We start from the raw sequence: 18,107 nt of genomic DNA on the forward strand, positions 1-18,107 counted from the left end.
AAAAAGCATCTGGAGAGCTACCGTTGGCCACTCTGGAAGGGGAAGAGGAGAGATTGCGGCTGCTCTGCTAAAAGGCAGATGCAAGCGGAGAGTGGTCTTGGGCTGAAAAAATACATAAGTTCCTGCTAGGTTTTTGACAAATAAAGCTGTATGAAACAATGATGTCAGAAGCCATGGCCTATTACACAAATGAGTCCCTACTGGGCTTTTTCTACCAAAAAAGCCCTGCCAATAGGTATCACCCAGGGCGAGGTGTGCATGTATGTAAAGTTCCATGACGTTGGAGCTGATTTAGTGACCCCCTCCCCTCCCCAATTAGGTTTTCGAGAGATGTTTAGAGGTGGCTTGGTGTAGTGAGCCAGTTTGGTGTAGTGCAGGGGTGGCCAACGGTAGCTCTCCAGATGTTTTTTGCCTACAACTCCCATCAGCCCCAGCCAGCATGGCCAATGGCTGGGGCTGATGGGAGTTGTAGGCAAAAAAAAACATCTGGAGAGCTACCGTTGGCCACCCCTGGTGTAGTGTTTTAAGTGTGCGGACTCTTATCTGGGAGAACCGGGTTTGATTCCCCACTCCTCCACTTGCAGCTGCTGGAATGGCCTTGGGTCAGCCATAGCTCTGGCAGAATTGTTCTTGAAAGGGCAGCTTCTGGGAGAGCTCTCTCAGCCCCACCCAACTCACAGGGTGTCAGTTGTGGAAGAAGAAGATAAAGGAGATTGTGACCACCCCGAGATTCAGAGTATAGGGTGGGATATAAATCCACTATCATCATCCTGACTCCTTCCTTTACAACACCCCTCCCACCTTAGGACTGGGATATAAGGACTCTGGGATCTCCATTCCGACTTGTATCTGACAAAGGAAGCTTTGATTCTTGAAAAGTCTTCTTTCCACCTCTCCCTCCCCATCTATTTGCTTTCCTTCCTCCCTTCCTAGAGCCAGTTTGGTGTCATGCTTAGTGCATGGACTCTTATCTGGGAGAACCAGGTTTGGATTCCCCCCCCTCCACTTGAACCTGCTGGAATGGCCTTGGGTCAGCCAGAGCTCTCTTATCCAGGAGAACCGGGATTGGATTCCCCCACCCCTCCACTTGCAGCTGCTGGAATGGCCTTGGGTCAGCCATAGCTCTGACAGAGGTTGTCTTTGCAAGGGCAGCTGCTGTGAGAGGCCTCTCAGCCCCACCTGCCTCACAGGGTGTCTGTTGTGCGGGAGGAAGGTAAAGGACATTGTGAGCCGCTCTGAGTCTCCGATTCAGAAAGAATGACAAGGTATAAATCTGCAGTCTTCAGTCTTCTTCTATTTTCATCGCAGGATACTCAGCAAATACTTCTATTTGCATCTGTGCAAATCTACGGTTATTTTCAGTGCAATAAACAATTTTAACAGTACTGGTCGTTAACAGTTCTGAGCAATCCAGTTAGTTCACAGAAAGAAGCAGGGCTTTTGTTTTTTAGCAGGAACTCCTTTGCATATGAAGGCCACACACCCCTGAGGTAGCCAATCCTCCAAGAGTTTCCTGGGCTCTTCTTACAACACCTGCTGTAAGCGCCAGGAGTATTGGCTGCATCAGGGGTGTGTGGCCTAACATGCAAAGGAGTTTTTGCTACAAAAAAAAAAAAGCCCTGGAGAGAAGTGATTTCCTTTCAGCCTCATTGATTTGAAGGGCTGAGTTAAGCACATGCTTTAAATCTCCCCCACGGGGAAAAAAAAATCAGAAGCCCATAAAAGTGCTCAAATTCGGCTGGATCAATGCCACAGATACCAATGGCTTTCTGGTGCTCCTTTTTTTAAAAAAAACAAACGAACAGTAAGACTTGCCTTTCTAACTTTTGAGATTTTTATTAATTTAAATGGACAAAAAAGGTACATGAACGTGGGCAGATGTCCAACAGAGCCAAAGGGTCCGAATTCTCGTACTGAGCTGCTTTTTTCCTTCCATCACCTTATCGAGTGTTCACCTGCAGAGGAAGAAACGCAGAGACCGTTTGGTGAAGGTTTGGGACCGTTATGTAGCTGCTCTACTAAAGGTGTCCCTCAATCCCTACTGAAGCGAGAGTTTGTTCCTGCCTCTACAACAAACCTGATTCTGTGCAACATAGACCTATTTCGCACTAGAGCTTTAATCCTGGTTTAACTCTGTCCCCAAACTGACTTTCTACACTAAAACCATAGAATCATAGAGTCATAAAGTTGGTTTCTCTGATTCTAGTGTAGAAAGTCAGTTTGGGGATAGAGTTAAACCAGGATTAAAGCTCTAGTGCGAAATTGGTCATAGTCTTTCCCCCTGTGCTCATCATTCTTTCTCTGCGCTGCTACTTGATTTGCCCTCTTCTCCCTTCTGCAAAACCTACGACCAATAATGATTTAGCCTTTTTGTTATCTGACAAGTTCCCCGAAATCACTGCATCTGTGTCAAGCATGACATTTCTGGGTACTGAGTTTCTGTCATGTGTATGGAAGTTAAGGGCTACGACAGGGGTGGCCAAACAGTGGCTCGGGAGCCACATGTGGCTCTTTCGCACATATTGTGTGGCTCTTGAAGCCTCCACCGCCCTGTCGGCTGGCTTGGAGAAGGCATTTCTCTCTTTAAAATCACTTGGTCAAGCCAAGCCAGCCAGCCGTTTGGAAAATGCATTTAAAGTTGTTTTCCTTCCACCTCTCCCTCCCCCCCCCATCTATTTGCCTCCCTGCCTGCCTTTCCTCCTTTGTTCATGTCTTGCAGCTCTCAAACATCTGATATTTATTCTATGTGGCTGTTATGTTAAAGTAGTTCAGCCGCACTGGGCTAGAGAATACAATATACCGGGGGTGGCCAATGGTAGCTCTCCAGATGTTTTTCGCCAAACACTCCCATCAGCCCCAGCCATCAGCCGTGCTGGCTGGGGCTGATGGGAGTTGTAGGCAAAAAACATCTGGAGAGCTACCGTTGGCCACCCCTGCAATATACAGATCTATTCTGCCTGCCTCCTTTGCTTTGTTAATTTCAGCAGGTTCTGGTGGGTAGCAACCTTCTTTTATATTTTTAGGTATCTAGCTTTTAGACTGTTTACTCCTGTTTTATGGTATAAAAAGGTCCCCTGTGCAAGCACCAGTCGTTTCTGATTCTGGGGTGACGTTACGTCACGACATTTTCCCGGCAGACTTTTTACGGGGTGGTTTGCCATTGCCTTCCCCAGTCCTCTACACTCCCCCCCCCCACTCCCAGCAAGCTGTGTCCTCATTTTACCAACCTTGGAAGGATGGAAGGCTGAGTCAACCTCAAGCCAGCTACCTGAACCCAGCTTCCGCCAGGATCGAACTCAGGTCCTGAGCAGAGCTTGGACTGTAGTACCGCAGCTTACCACACTGCACCATGAGGCTCTTGTTTTATGGTACTATTATGCCATTAAAGGTTTGACTAATTGGGATTGGAAGCTACTGAAGCTGTTTTCAGAGGGCGGTCTGCAACAGAACGAATAAATTTGAGTCCAACTGCGCCTTAAGAGACCCCCCAAATCTTCTTGTTCTCTGTTGAGTATTCCTGCACTTGAACAACAAGACTTAGCTTCATCAGTCACCTTAAAAAAAAACGTAGCGAATCCGTATGAACTCTATGCTAAAGAGGGAAATTGTCATTTTGGTATGAGACTGTATCGGTGATTTAAAGACCAGCTTCCGCGACGCTAAGACCCCTTGGACAGCAACGCAGCCAGCAACTGCGAAAACGTTAGTTGGCGTTTTAAACTTTGCTTACCACGTCGTCGATCTTCAGAATACTGCGGACTGTCTCTGTCGCTAGGGTCAGAGCGCTGACGGAGACCAGCAAGGGCTGGACCACCAACTCTTCCAGGATATTGGAAATCCCTCCCTGCAACAGAAAGGAATACAAGTCTTGATCTCAAAGCAGCTGCTAGCGTGAACAGGCATCGAGATGTTCTCCCATCTTTTCATTATAAGAACATCAGAGGAGCCCTGCTGGATCAGACCAGTGAGGGGCCATCTAGTCCAGCCTCCTGTCTCACACAGTGGCCAGCCAGTTCCTCTGGAGGGCCAGCAACAGGGCAGAGAGGCTGAGGCCTTCATAAGAACATCAGAAGAGCCCTGCTGGGTCAGACCAGTGAGGGGCCATCTAGTCCAGCCTCCTGTCTCACACAGTGGCCAGCCAGTTCCTCTGGAGGGCCAGCAACAGGGCAGAGAGGCTGAGGCCTTCATAAGAACATCAGAAGAGCCCTGCTGGATCAGACCAGTGCGGGTCCATCTAGTCCAGCCTCCTGTCTCACACAGTGGCCAGCCAGTTCCTCTGGAGGGCCAACAACAGGGCAGAGAGGCCGAGGTCTTCCCCTGAGAAGAACATCAGAAGAGCCCTGCTGGGTCAGACCAGTGAGGGGCCATCTAGTCCAGCCTCCTGTCTCACACAGTGGCCAGCCAGTTCCTCTGGAGGGCCAACAACAGGGCAGAGAGGCCGAGGTCTTCCCCTGAGAAGAACATCAGAAGAGCCCTGCTGGGTCAGACCAGTGAGGGGCCATCTAGTCCAGCCTCCTGTCTCACACAGTGGCCAACCAGCTCCTCTGGAGGGCCAACAACAGGGCAGAGAGGCCGAGGTCTTCCCCTGAGAAGAACATCAGAAGAGCCCTGCTGGGTCAGACCAGTGAAGGGCCATCTAATCCAGCCTCCTGTCTCACACAGTGGCCAGCCAGTTCCTCTGGAGGGCCAACAACAGGGCAGAGAGGCCGAGGTCTTCCCCTGAGAAGAAGATCAGAAGAGCCCTGCTGGGTCAGACCAGTGAGGGGCCATCTAGTCCAGCCTCCTGTCTCACACAGTGGCCAGCCAGTTCCTCTGGAGGGCCAACAACAGGGCAGAGAGGCCGAGGTCTTCCCCTGAGAAGAACATCAGAAGAGCCCTGCTGGGTCAGACCAGTGAGGGGCCATCTAGTCCAGCCTCCTGTCTCACACAGTGGCCAACCAGCTCCTCTGGAGGGCCAACAACAGGGCAGAGAGGCCAAGGCCTTCATAAGAACATCAGAAGAGCCCTGCTGGATCAGCCCAGTGGCCCATCTAGTCCAGCATCCTGTCTGACACAGTGGCCAACCAGTTCCTCTGTAGGGCCAACAACTGGACAGAGAGGCTGAAGCCTTCCTAAGAACATCAGACGAGCCCTGCTGGATCAGACCAGTGGTTCATCTAGTCCAGCATCCTGCCTCACGCAGTGGCCAACCAGTTCCTTTGTGAGGGAGCCCCTACCTCTCCATCAGCCAACTCGGAGAAGGCAATTCTCTTTAAATCACTTTGCCAAGCCAGCTAGCGACAGAGAATGCAATTAAAGGTGCTTTCTTTCCACCTCTCCCTTCCCCGTGCATCCTCCTTCCTTCCTCTCTTGTAGCTCTCAGACATTCATGTCTCTGCCCACCGATACAGTCTCAAACATCTGGCATTTATTCTCTGTGGCTCTTACACGTTAAGCAAGTTTGGCCACCTGGAAACCTTGTTTGTCTTTATGGTGCTAGTGTACTTAGGGTCTTCAAGCGATGTATTTTCAAGCTTCTTCCCTGCCAGCCAATGAACTCTTTTTGGCACTGATTGGTCAAAACAACCAATAAAACCCCGATTGTCAGCTACAGAAATCCTGAGGCCTCTGGAATACATTCTTGAACATGTTCTCAGTTGATCAGCCAAGCTTGTTGCTCTGCACAGACAACATGGGCAGGCACACCCCCAGACACCCGCAAAAAGTACCCCTGTCCTGGGGGCTTTTTTGGCAAACTTTTTAACACCTGGTCTGGCATTACTGCCGTTCGTGTCAGAAAGTTTTTCAGCAAACCCCATTTCTTAAAAATAGTCTTAAGATTCTTTTGAAATTACATCTGTTCATAATGACGCTGGTGAGGTTTGGCCCCAGTGTTCCCTCTGAGCTGAGTTAGCATGATCCGGCTCACCATTTTTTTTAGCCTCCGGCTCACACGTTTTGGTCTTAGCTGAGGAAAAAAATGGCCCCGGAGCACACTGATTTGGGCAGCAGCTCACAACTTTCATGCCAGCAGCCCACAACTTTCATGCCAGTGGCTCACAAAGTAGAATTTCTGCTCACAAGACCCTACAGCTTAGAGGGAACATTATTTGGCACTCTCCCCCTCCCGGTCTTACTTCTGTACCTGCATTTTTAACTTGGTCCAATTAATGTGATATCCGCACACTGATGGTGCCTTTAAGAGATGTGCAAGTGATCGCCAGCAGAACACCCAAAAGTAGGGCTTTTTTTTTTAAGCAGGAACTCATTTGAGTATTAGGCCACGCCCCCCTGAGATAGCCAATCCTCCTGGAGCTTTACAGGGCTCTTCGTGCAGGGCCTACTGTAAGCTCTTGGAGGACTGGCTACATCAGGGGGGCGTGGCCTAATATGCAAAGGAGCTGCTGCTACAATTCCACCCCTGTAAGGCCATATAATCCTGATGTAGCCAATCCTCCAAGAGCTTACAGGGCTCTTCTTACAGGGCCTACTGTAAGCTCTTGGAGGACTGGCTACATCAGGGGGGCGTGGCCTAATATGCAAAGGAGCTGCTGCTACAATTCCACCCCTGTAAGGCCATATAATCCTGATGTAGCCAATCCTCCAAGAGCTTACAGGGCTCTTCTTACAGGGCCTACTGTAAGCTCTTGGAGGACTGGCTACATCAGGGGGGCGTGGCCTAATATGCAAAGGAGCTGCTGCAACAATTCCACCCCTGTAAGGCCATATAATCCTGATGTAGCCAATCCTCCAAGAGCTTACGGGCTCTTCTTACAGGGCCTACTGTAAGCTCCAGGAGGATTGGCTACATCAGGGGTGTGTGGCCTAATAGGCAAAGGAAGTCCTGCTAGAATTCCTTACAGGGCTCTTCGTACACGGCCTGCTGTAAGCTCCAGGAGGATTGGCTACATCAGGGGTGTGTGGCCTAATAGGCAAAGGAGGTCCTGCTAGAATTCCTTACAGGGCTCTTCGTAGAGGGCCTGCTGTAAGCTCCAGGATTGGCTACATCGGGGGGGGGGGGTGGCTTAATATGCAAAGGGGCTCCTGCTACAACAAAAAGCTCTGTCCAAAAGTTATACACTAGCAATGGATTTATCATTACCCAAACAACTTCTGGATAAGAGCGCCAATACAGCCAGCTCCAATCCAAAACAGTGCCAAAACCCACCAAGTCCAACCACGAAGTTTTAAACTCTTACATTCATCTCCAAAACGGCTCCAGAAGCTTAGTAAATTGATTCATCTGCAAAGCTGTGAACTCTGTGTAAAAAGGAACTGAAATCGGGTTCCATTTAGCAGCCAGTAACCGAAGAAGACATGCATTGAAGCGTCTTGAACTATCCGGAACGGGCGTATTTGATGGCTCGAATGAACTTCTGTACTCTTGCTCCTCTGCTGAACTGACTGAATAGATGTTTGTATTAACACTGAAACTTACAGAGGAAACTTACATACAAAAAAGTTCCATTTACGTATTTGTAAATGGAACTTTTTGTTATGTAAACTTTCTGTATGTGTTCTTGTTTGGAACCCTGATAGGGTGGTAATAATGGAATGTTGTTTACAATCAGAGCTTTTTTTGAAGCAGGAGCTCCTTTTCATTATTAGGCTGCGCCCCCCTGATGTAGCCAATCCTCCTGGAGCTGACAGCAGGCCCTGTACCAAGAACCCTGCAAGCTCCTGGAGGATTGGCTGCATCAGGGGTGTGTGGCCTCAGGGGTGGAATTCTAGCAGGAGTGCCTTTGCATATTAGGCCACACCCTCATGATGTAGCCAATCCTCTTGGAGCTTACAGTAGGTCCTGTACTAAGAGCCCTGTAAGCTCCTGGAGGATTGGCTACATCAGGGGTGTGTGGGCTAATATGTAGATGAGTTCCTGCAACAATAAAGCTCTGTTTACAATAATATATGAATTTGAATACACATTTAGGTAACAAAAACTGGCTATTTTTGACTAAGCTTCTGAAACTATTTTGGCCATGAACATAAAATTTTATGGCTTAGATTTGGTGGCTTTTGGTATTTTGTGTCCAACCTGCTCACCGGCATAATGTTACCGCTTCAGAATGCAGACCTGCGAGTCAAAGGTTGTTTTGCTACTCTGCAAACTTACCTTTCTAACATTGATGCCCGCAGTTTTCTCGCCTTGCGCGTGCCTGTTTCTCAGCTCGGTCACAGTAGTGATGGGATTCAGGCCCGCATTTTCCGCCAGGGTGGACGGAATAATTTCCAGGGCCTCCCCGTAAGCCCGGACGCAGTACGACTCCATGCCACTCAGGGTGCGGGAATACTCGTTCAAGCGCAAGGCCAGCTCTATCTCTGGCGCGCCACCACCTGCGATCAGGGCTCTGAAACAAAACGTTGACAGTTCTTACGTTTCAGAAGCGGTATGTGTGAGATGCAGTCACCAATTTGAGGGTCCACGCGGTTGACGGGTACCTTTTTTTGACCAGACAACGGACGACGCACAAGGCATCGTGAATCGAACGTTCTGCTTCTTCGATCACGAGTTTGTTGGAGCCACGCACCACAATGGTCACAGTCTTGCCGGGGCTGGCACAGCCGGTCACCTGCAATTACAAAAGAGCACTGTTGCTACTGGGGACTGTAGCGTCTGCTGCAGACGCTGATGTGGCAGCGCTGTGAGCCAGCCAGGGTCCCATGAGGACTCCTCAGGAGGAGAGGAGCCAAGTGTAGCCAGCTCTGAGTCAGCAGAAGCCGGCAAGCGGGAAGATGGAACTACAGGCAGGTCGGGAGTCACAGCCAACAGCTGGTGCAGAACCACTGACAGTCTCCAGCACTGAATCCACAGGTGAAACTAAGTTGATTGTTTCCAGCCCTTCATTACCATCACACCCTTTGAGAGCCACAGACAAAGGCTATGAGCAGAACTACAGGAGAGACAGCAGAGTGCTCGCCTCCTGGCCTGACAACAGCTGCTCGAGTAGTTGAAGAATTACCCCCAAGCAGCTGGCTGCAAATCTGATGCTTAGGCACATCATGCCTATAAAAACCAGCCAAGGGAGGCTGTTAAGTGTGGAAGCAAGAAGTCAATCTACCAACAACTCTGTGACCACAGCCTTGGAACAGGCCTCGCTTATGTGACCCTTGGACCAGCTTCTGACTATGGCTTTCGCCTCTGCTTGACTCCTGCTTGTGAGTAACCCTTGGAATGCTTGACTCTGCCTCTCAGACAAACCCCTTGGTCGTAGCCCTCTCAGCTCTGAACTCTTGGACTGGATCCCTCTAAGCTGAGTTACTGTGAGCTAGCTCACAGTTTTTTAGACTCCAGCTCGCAAACTTTTCGTCTTAGCTCGGGGAAAATGGCCCCAGTCGCTTCCCTTGAGAAAATCTCATCCCTCAAAAGAATCTCATCCCTCGAAACAATCTGCAAGCCAAAGCCTATTGTCAAGTTGGCAGATTCAATAACGAGTCGTTGTTGATACAAAGAAACTACTTTATTGATACTGATACTTGAGGCTAGGCCAGCATTGAAAAGACTAAAGAATAAACTGTAGATACATTGCATATAAGGGACACTTCAAAGGGATTCCTAAGGGGGGAGGATTATGCAGGGAACATTCACACATTGATGTTACCAATTCGTTCTCAGGCTTGCATGGCCTTGATCGTAGTGGGCTCCTGACTCCCTTCCGAGAGCCAGGCCTGAGAAGGCACAGATAAGACTTTCACATCTTTCCATTTCAAAGCAAGGCCACTCACTACAGGAAGGGAGGGGTAGGAAAGGTATGAGCTAGCAGCATTTGAATATACTTTGGTTCTACCCAGAATGCTCTTTGACTGAGCCAGAGTTACAGACAGACTTGACACCTTTTTCAGCAACAGTGCGACCGCAGTCTGGATTCAGCCGGTTTAGAATCAGCACTAAGCTGGCGCAAAGTTGTAACGTGCTGGATTTTTACTGCATCCTTAACCCTTTGCCCTGACCTAGATAACCCAGGCTGGCCCAAGCTCGTCTGATCTTGGAAGCGAAGCAAGATCAGCCCCGGTTGGTACTTCGAAGAGGGACTACCGAGGACGTCCAGGATCACAACGCAGAACGGCAAACCACCTGTGAACTTTCCTTGTCCGACATTTACCCCAAGGTAACATCTTTTGGAGACAAATAGCTTCCATTCCTGGAATATACCGAACCTAAAAACATCTTACCTATTAACACAACTTACCTTCACTTTCTCTCACTATACCTTCAGTTTCTCTCACTTTCTAACTTATGCTATCCCTTCTTTTCTCTTTGTATTTAAATATTCCCTTTTGTTTTGGCTTGGGATGGAGCAAGGCATAATTCTTAGCAGAATTCCAGCCCAATTACCAGTTAATTTATCCTTAGGAGGTATTTATTTATCTATTGATTGACTGGCGAACTGGATGTTATCTTAAATGCTAAATGAGAGCATAGAGCTGGAAGGGACCTCTAGGGTCATCTAGTCCAACAATGCAGGAAATTCACCAACACCTCCCCCTAAATTCACAGGATCTTCATTGCTGTCAGACGGCCAAATAGCCTCTGTTGAAAAACCTCCAAGGAAGGACAGCCCACCACCTCCCAAGGAGGAAGCCTGTTCCACTGAGGACCTGCTCTAAACTCACAAACACCTCCCCCTAAATTCACAGGATCCTCATTGCTGTCAGGTGGCCATCTAGCCTCTGTTGAAAAACCTCCAAGGAAGGAGAGCCCACCACCTCCCAAGGAGGAAGCCTGTTCCACTAAGGAACTGCTCTAAACTCACAAACACCTCCCCCTAAATTCATAGGATCTTCATTGCTGTCAGGCGGCCAAATAGCCTCTGTTGAAAAACCGCCTCTGAACGTCTCTTGCCTTGAAAGCCCTACGGAGTCACAATAAGCCAGCTGTGACTCAGCGGCTCCACCCACCACCCATTTTCAGGCTCGCTATTTGCTTTGAGCCTTCCGACGGCTGCAGCCTCTGCACACGCAGCGCTGAAGGAAGCACTGACTCCTTACCTTCACCAGCTTCCCGGAGCCGTTCAAACTGACCTCTTCGGCCAGTTCCGCGGAGCCGAGCATGTCGCCGGTGAATTGATCGATGTGAGCCACCGGCTTCGTTCCGATGGTCTTTAAAAAAAAAAAAAACAACAGAGATTGAACAAAACGGACTCTATTTTAACTGCCGAAACCACCCCTTTTTAATTTTTTTTTTTAAATTCAGAAATAATACTGGTACGGAACAAATAACACCGTAACTACAGTGTCCAAATGTAGATTGCAATAGAAAAAGAAAACAAATTTCATTTGCATACAGATAAATCTAATATCTAACAAGCCCCAAAAGCTTGCTTTGCCAGGTTCTCTCCATCGCCCAGCAGAGCGACTGAGCCGAGTCCCTCTCCCTTCCATTGGCTGAGGCTCCTCGCCCTCCTGGCCCCCTGGGGAAGGAAGGAAAGAGCCAGAGCTTCCTTTGCCCGGTTCTCTGGATCCCATGGGAGAGATACGAAGAGAGCCTCTTTAAGACCGACGAGTGCTAATGTTTTAAGCATGTTGTATTTTAAGGTTTTTTTTTTAAAAAGAAATCTTTGATTGTGTTTGTCTGTGTCCTTTTAAAGTTTATATTCCTGCTACCTAATCTTAAATACAGACAAAATCTAATAGCCTACACTGGATAACACACACCCAAATGCAATCTAAGTCCAAGAACATGAGATCCCGTTTCTTAGAACTTCAACCGTCTAAAACAGGGGTGTCAAACTCATTTGTTAGGAGGGCCGAATCTGACATAAATGAGACCTTGTCGGGCCAGATTGCGTCAGGATGGGCCAGGCTCTGTTTATACCTATTCGTGATAACGTAGCAGAGATTTAAACTTTATAAAGGACAAAGATTTTTTAAAAAGAACAATCTTAAAACATGCTTAAAATGTTAGCACTCATTGGTTTTAAAGGTGCTTTCTTTGTATTTCTACCATGGGGCCCAGGGAGCTGGGCAAAGGAAGCTCTGAAATTTTCCTTCCTTCCCCAGGGGACCAGGAGGGGGAGGAGCCTCAGCTAATAGAAGGAAGAGAGGCTTGGCTCAGTCGCTCCGCTATGCCTGGCAAGCTATCCCTCCCCCTCCTTCCTCCCCAAGGGAGGAGCCTCGGCCAATAGAAGGAAGGGAGGCTGGGCTTTGTAGCTCTGCTGTGCGATTGAGCAAGCCTGGCAAAGCAAGCTGTGATGCAGAAGGAAGCAAGAGAGAGGGAGAAGGAAGCAGATGACAGCCGGTTGCTCGGGGGCCTGATAGGAGCCCCCTGCAGGCCTGATTTGTCCCCCAGACTACACGTTTGAAACCCCTGGTCTAAAATATTGGACATCTATTATTTATTTTATTTATTTCATTCGATTTATATCCTGCCCTACCCCACCGAAGCGGGCTCAGGGCGGCTTGGAAATCTATAGGAATTCTTGCTCTGTTGGATAGGAGAGTCAAAACTGGTGACCATGGCTCCAGATGATCTACACGGGACACCCATGACCTCTCCTGCAGAGACTGCCTTCTCCAGCAAGGTGACAGCAAGGTCAAGGTCGCCCTTTAACAAAGCCAGCTGGCAAACCGCCAACTCGGCACTGCGCGATCAAACCTCGGCTTGCGTGCTCCTTTTGCACTCTCCCCTCCTGTGGTCCCCAACCGATTGCAAGTTTGCAATGACACAGACGGCGGCAAAATTAGGTCTCTGCAGCCCAGCTTCCCCGGCCACGGCTGCAGTGATTCTGTATTGCAAAACTTCAGGGTACAGCCATTTAAGGTCTGCGACCAACTTCAGTCAGACTCATCGGCCCATTCTGCACGCACAAACCAGAAAGCGCCACTGGGTGGCGGCAGCTCCTTACCTTGCATATGAACTCAATGTCTTCTCTTTCTATGTCTTTAACCACCATGATCTTCATTTTGTTCAAAAAGTGAAGAGCGAGATCGCTGAGAGCATCCCTGAAATCAAAAGAAATGAATCAGCGCCAACGACCTACCACGAGCCTGTAATTTTACTGAACTTGAACATAAGAGAAGCCATGTTGGATCAGGCCAATGGCCCATCCAGTCCAACACTCTGTGTCACACAGTGGCCAAAAATTTATACATATATATACACACACACATATTTTTATCTAACCCCCTCTTGAGCTGGCTATGCTTGTAGCCGCCACCACCTCCTGTGGCAGCAAATTCCACATGTTAATCACCCTTTGTGTGAAGAAGTACCTCCTTTTATCCATTCTAACCCGACTGCTCAGCAATTTCATTGAATGCCCACGAGTTCTTGTATTGTGAGAAAGGGAGAAAAGGACTTCTTTCTCTACCTTTTCCATCCCATGCATAATCTTGTAAACCTCTATCATGTCACCCCGCAGTCGACGTTTCTCCAAGCTAAAGAGCCCCATGCGTTTTAACCTTTCTTCATAGGGAAAGTGTTCCAAACCTTTAATCATTCTAGTTGCCCTTTTCTGCACTTTTTCCAATACTACAATATCCTTTTTGAGGTGCGGTGACCAGAATTGCACACAGTATTCCAAATGAGACCGCACCATCTATTTATACAGAGGCACTTGGATCGGTGAGTGAAAAAGCAACACAAAACTGGGGATGGGGGCGAGGATTGACGATCCAGGTTTTGAGTTCAGGGGTTTGTAAAAATAAGGGGTTGGACTAGATGACCCTGGGGGACCCCTTCCAACTCTATAATTCCATGAATTTTTGAGACATAGTTGCACATTTTTGTCGTCGTTGTTTTGAGGGGGGAGGAATGACGAAGAAGAGCTGGTTTCACACCCCACCCTTCATTAAGAGTGGCTTACAATCGCCTTCCCTTCCTCTCCCCACAACCGACACCCTGTGAGGTAGGTGGGGCTGAGAGAGTGCTGACAGAAACTGCTCTTTAGAGAACAGCTCTGAGAGAACTGTGACTGGCCCAAGGTCACCCAGCTAGGCTGCAAGTGGAGGAGAAGGGGGGAACCAAACCCAGGTCTCCAGACCAGAGTCCACCGCTCTAAACTGCTAACCCTGCAGCTGGCTCTTGGGAGAAAAAAATGAACGGAAAAGGCCCACCATTCTGCTGCCAAGAATAACACAAACTGCTCCCGGTTCAACAGCAACAGTAACGAAAACTTCTAGAGCAGAAGTTCCATTCGAGCGACCGGGATCCGTTCTGGATTGAGAGGTCGTTACAGTCACACTTGAGTTTCCCCTTCCCCCAGCCTATTTTTTTAGTTCTGACTTTAATGTTTTCAGCTTCTTATACTGAACCATAAATTGTTCTTATTTTATTATTTAGTTCTGATATAACCCACCCTAAGCCTGCTTACAGGGAGGGCAGGATATAAAGCCAGGGGTGTCAAACATGCAGTTTGGGGGCTGAATCAGGCCCCCCGGAGGGCTCCTATCAGGCCCCCGAGCAACTGGCTGTCATCTGCTTCCTTCTCCCTCTCTCTGGCTTCCTTTTGCATCACAGCTTGCTTTGCCAAGGCTTGCTTAATTGCATGGGGCATACAAAGCAAAACCTCTATTTTCTCCATTGGCTGAGGCTCCTCCTCCTGGTCCCCTGGGGAAGGCAGAAAAGAGCCAGAGCTTCCTTTGCCCAGTTGCCTGGATCCCATGGGAGAGATACAAAGAAAGCATCCTTAACACCAATGAGTGCTAACATTTTAAGCATGTTTTAAGTTTAAAAAAAAAAATTGTTTGTCTGTGTCGTTTATAAAATTTGTATCTCTGCTACCTAATCTTAAAACAGGGACACACATGGCCTGACCCGACATGGCCCCATTTATGTCAGATCCGGCCCTCATAGCAAATGAGTTCGACACCCTTGATATAAGCCGAATAAAATAATAAAACATAAAAAGTCCTCAACCTTTTTTGACCCTTCAGGGCACCTTTAGAATTCAGGGTAACAGGCACAATAACAAAATGGCCACCGCGGAAGGCGGAGCCAACCACAAAGCACCAGGAAGTGAGGTTATGCATACCTCGACTCTTGAACGTTTCAGGCCTAAGCTTGAACGGGATGCCTTTTAATCCGCACGGTCAATGAGAAAAGCGACTGAGTGCAGGCCCCTACTCCTTTCCTAAAAACACTTGGCGGGCACCGGGAAAGATGGCGGTGGGCACCACTGCACTAGGGCCCCCCTACTAGAGAAGCGCGTACCGGAGGATGGACTTCTGAACGAGCAGCACGTTGCAGCCGGCCTTCTTGATCTGCTTCACCAGATTCAGGATGTAGGCTCTCTCTTCGCGCAAGACTCGGTCCATCTGAGTGTAGTCGGAAACGACGATCTGGTTGTCCATCTGCCAAAATAACAATGCGTCTCTTTTCAATGCTTAAATGCAGATCCGTTTGAACATATATGAACACGTGAAGCTGCCTTATACTGAATCAGACCCTCTTTGGTCCATCAAAGTCAGTCTTGTCTACTCAGACTGGCAGCGGCTCTCCAGGGCCTCAAATTGAGGTTTTTCACGCCTACTTGCCTGGATCCTTTTTAGATGGAGATGCCGGGGACTGAACCTGGGACCTTCTGCTTACCAAGCAGTTGCTCTACCACTGAGCCACTGTCCCTCCCCAAACATATTAACATATGAAGCTGCCTTATACTGAATCAAACCCGTAGTCCATCAAAGTCAGTATTGTCTAATCAGACTGGCAGCGGCTCTCCAGGGTCTCAAGCTGAGGTTTTTCACGCCTATTTGCCTGGATCCTTTTTAGTTGGAGATGCCGGGGACTGAACCTGGGACCTTCTGCTTACCAAGCAGATGCTCTACCACTGAGCCACCGTCCCTCCCCAAACATATTAACATATGAAGCTGCCTTATACTGAATAAGACCCTTGGTCCATCAAAGTCAGTATTGTCTACTCAGACTGGCAGCGGCTCTCCAGGGTCTCAAGCTGAGGTTTTTCACACCTATTTGCCTGGACCCTTTTTAGATGGAGATGCCGGGGACTGAACCTGGGACCTTCTGCTTACCAAGCAGATGCTCTGCCACTGAGCCACCGTCCCTCCCTTTATTTTTTGCTTGCAGGGGGATCTGTTCGAGGCCAAGCGTGAGCCAAACGATACTACACCCAGGGCTTTTTTTGCAGCAGGAACTCCTCGGCATGTCAGGCCACACATCCTGATGTAACCAATACTCCTGGAGGACTGGCTACATATGCAGAGGGGTTCCTGCTACAAAAAAAGCCCTGACTGTATACAAAGAGCCCCGTAGCGCAGAGTGCTAAAGCTGCAGTACTGCTGTCCTAAGCTCTGCTCATGACCTGAGTCCGATCCCCGGCGGAAGCTGGGTTTTAAGGTAGCCGGCTCGAGGTTGACTCAGCCTTCCATCCTTCCGAGGTCGGTCAAATGAGGACCCAGCTTGCTGGGGGGAAAGCGTAGAGGACTGGGGAAGGCAATGGCAAACTGCCCCATAAAAAGTCTGCTGTGAAAACGCTGTGAAAGCAACGTCACCCCAGAGTCGGAAACGACTGGTGCTTGCACAGGGGCCTACATTTTTACTCCCTTGTATGCAATTAAGGCCAAAGCAAGAGGAAACCTGTTACCAGCTGCACCTTCTTTCAAGGCTCAAACCTGTTGGGTTGCTGGCCAGCTTGCGACTGACGGCCTAGCACAGGGGTGTCAAATATCCAGCCCGCGGGCCAGAAGCGGCCCTTCCAGAGCTCTTATCTGGCCTGTGACCAACCGGCCGTAGCCTTTATGGCCAGAAGACGGAAGCTGTTCATTATGTCTCTCTACAATGTCCCAGTGCGAATGAGCAATGAGTGGTGGGATTCAGAGGGCAAACGTCGAGGAGATGCTTTAAGGAAATACTGCAAGAGTGTCAAATGTTTAAAGCATGTCTGCAGTTTGAATGAAAAAATAGTACATATGAAGCTGCCTTTTACTGAATCAGACCCTCGGTCCATCAAAGTCAGTATTGTCTTCTCAGACTGGCAGCGGCTCTCCGGGGTCTCAAGCTGAGGTTTCTCACACCTATTTGCCTGGACCCTTTTTCCGTTGGAGATGCTGGGGATTGAACCTGGGACCTTCTGCTTCCTAAGCAGATGCTCTACCACTGAGCCACCATCCCTCCCCAAACATATGAACATATGAAGCTGCCTTCTACTGAATCAGACCCTCGGTCCATCAAAGTCAGTATTGTCTTCTCAGACTGGCAGCGGCTCTCCAGGGTCTCAAGCTGAGGTTTTTCACACCTATTTGCCTGGACCCTTTTTTGGAGATGCCAGGGATTGAACCTGGGACCTTCTGCTCCCCAAGCAGATGCTCTACCACTGAGTCACTGCCCCTCCCCAATAGTAGCGTCCATTGGGTTTGCCTGTGTCTTTGATAAAAGTTTACACCTCCCGTACCTGGCATTGTATTCTATGGCACACATTGCCCGGCCCAACAGAGTAACATTTATGTCATGTCCGGCCCTTGTAACAAACGAGTTTGACGTCTCTAGCCTAGAGTGCCTTCTGCTCTCTGGAAGTCTTGCAAATAAAAAATGGAACAGGATTCAGTGGTTCAGTTTCATTCAGTTTATTGTTACAGTCATTGACCGGAACAGTTTAGTCATCTAGAACAACCTCAAAAGTACCTAATAAAAAGCCCCGCAAAGCATCGGCATGTTAAAATTTGATGACGTGAGGGTTATAACAGTAAAAAAAAGAATTTAAAAGATTATTATTTAACCTTTTAAATCATTTTGAAAAGTCACTTTAAAATTTGTTAAAAGATTTACGGTTTGGCCTATTTGTCTCGCTTTTTGCGTTCTTTATAAACCTGGGAACAGAACCTGTATCACACTCAAAGGGACAGAATTGGGCTGCACAGGGGACTACCTTTTTTACTCCCTTTTATGCAATCGAGGCCAAAGCAAGAGGCTTTGACAGACAGTTTGGCCTATTTGTCTCGCTTTTTGCATTCTTTATAAACCTGGGAACAGAACCTAGCCACCTGCCTTGTTGTTTGCTGGTTCCTATCTGACAGAAGATAATCCAATTTGAGTTTATCAAAGATTTCAGGTTTTCACGGCTGGTAACATCATGAGGGTTTGTAGAATCTTTCGGGATCAAGTGCCGTGTTCTACTGGAGAAAGTTTTCCTTCCAGATGTTTCGTTCTCAGCTGCAGAGAACATCCTCAGTGGCAT

General features: G+C 48.5%; 1 protein-coding gene across 1 annotated transcript in view; it reads right to left on the minus strand.

Moving 5' to 3' along the window:
* Positions 1-1,811: 1,811 nt before the first annotated feature.
* The window catches only part of CCT4 (chaperonin containing TCP1 subunit 4), a 35,252-nt gene continuing 18,956 nt past the window's right edge, over positions 1,812-18,107 (minus strand). Inside the window, exons 8-14 of the mRNA XM_060263937.1 lie at positions 15,128-15,267; positions 12,822-12,918; positions 10,966-11,076; positions 8,419-8,549; positions 8,093-8,327; positions 3,731-3,844; positions 1,812-1,955 (exon numbers count right to left, since the gene is read on the minus strand). Coding sequence (XP_060119920.1) covers positions 1,941-1,955; positions 3,731-3,844; positions 8,093-8,327; positions 8,419-8,549; positions 10,966-11,076; positions 12,822-12,918; positions 15,128-15,267 — 843 coding nt within the window. The 3' untranslated portion in view covers positions 1,812-1,940. The remainder of the gene's footprint in view (positions 1,956-3,730; positions 3,845-8,092; positions 8,328-8,418; positions 8,550-10,965; positions 11,077-12,821; positions 12,919-15,127; positions 15,268-18,107) is intronic.

This window comes from Heteronotia binoei, chromosome 1 (genome assembly GCF_032191835.1).
Source record: "Heteronotia binoei isolate CCM8104 ecotype False Entrance Well chromosome 1, APGP_CSIRO_Hbin_v1, whole genome shotgun sequence".
Lineage (NCBI taxonomy): Eukaryota > Metazoa > Chordata > Lepidosauria > Squamata > Gekkonidae > Heteronotia > Heteronotia binoei.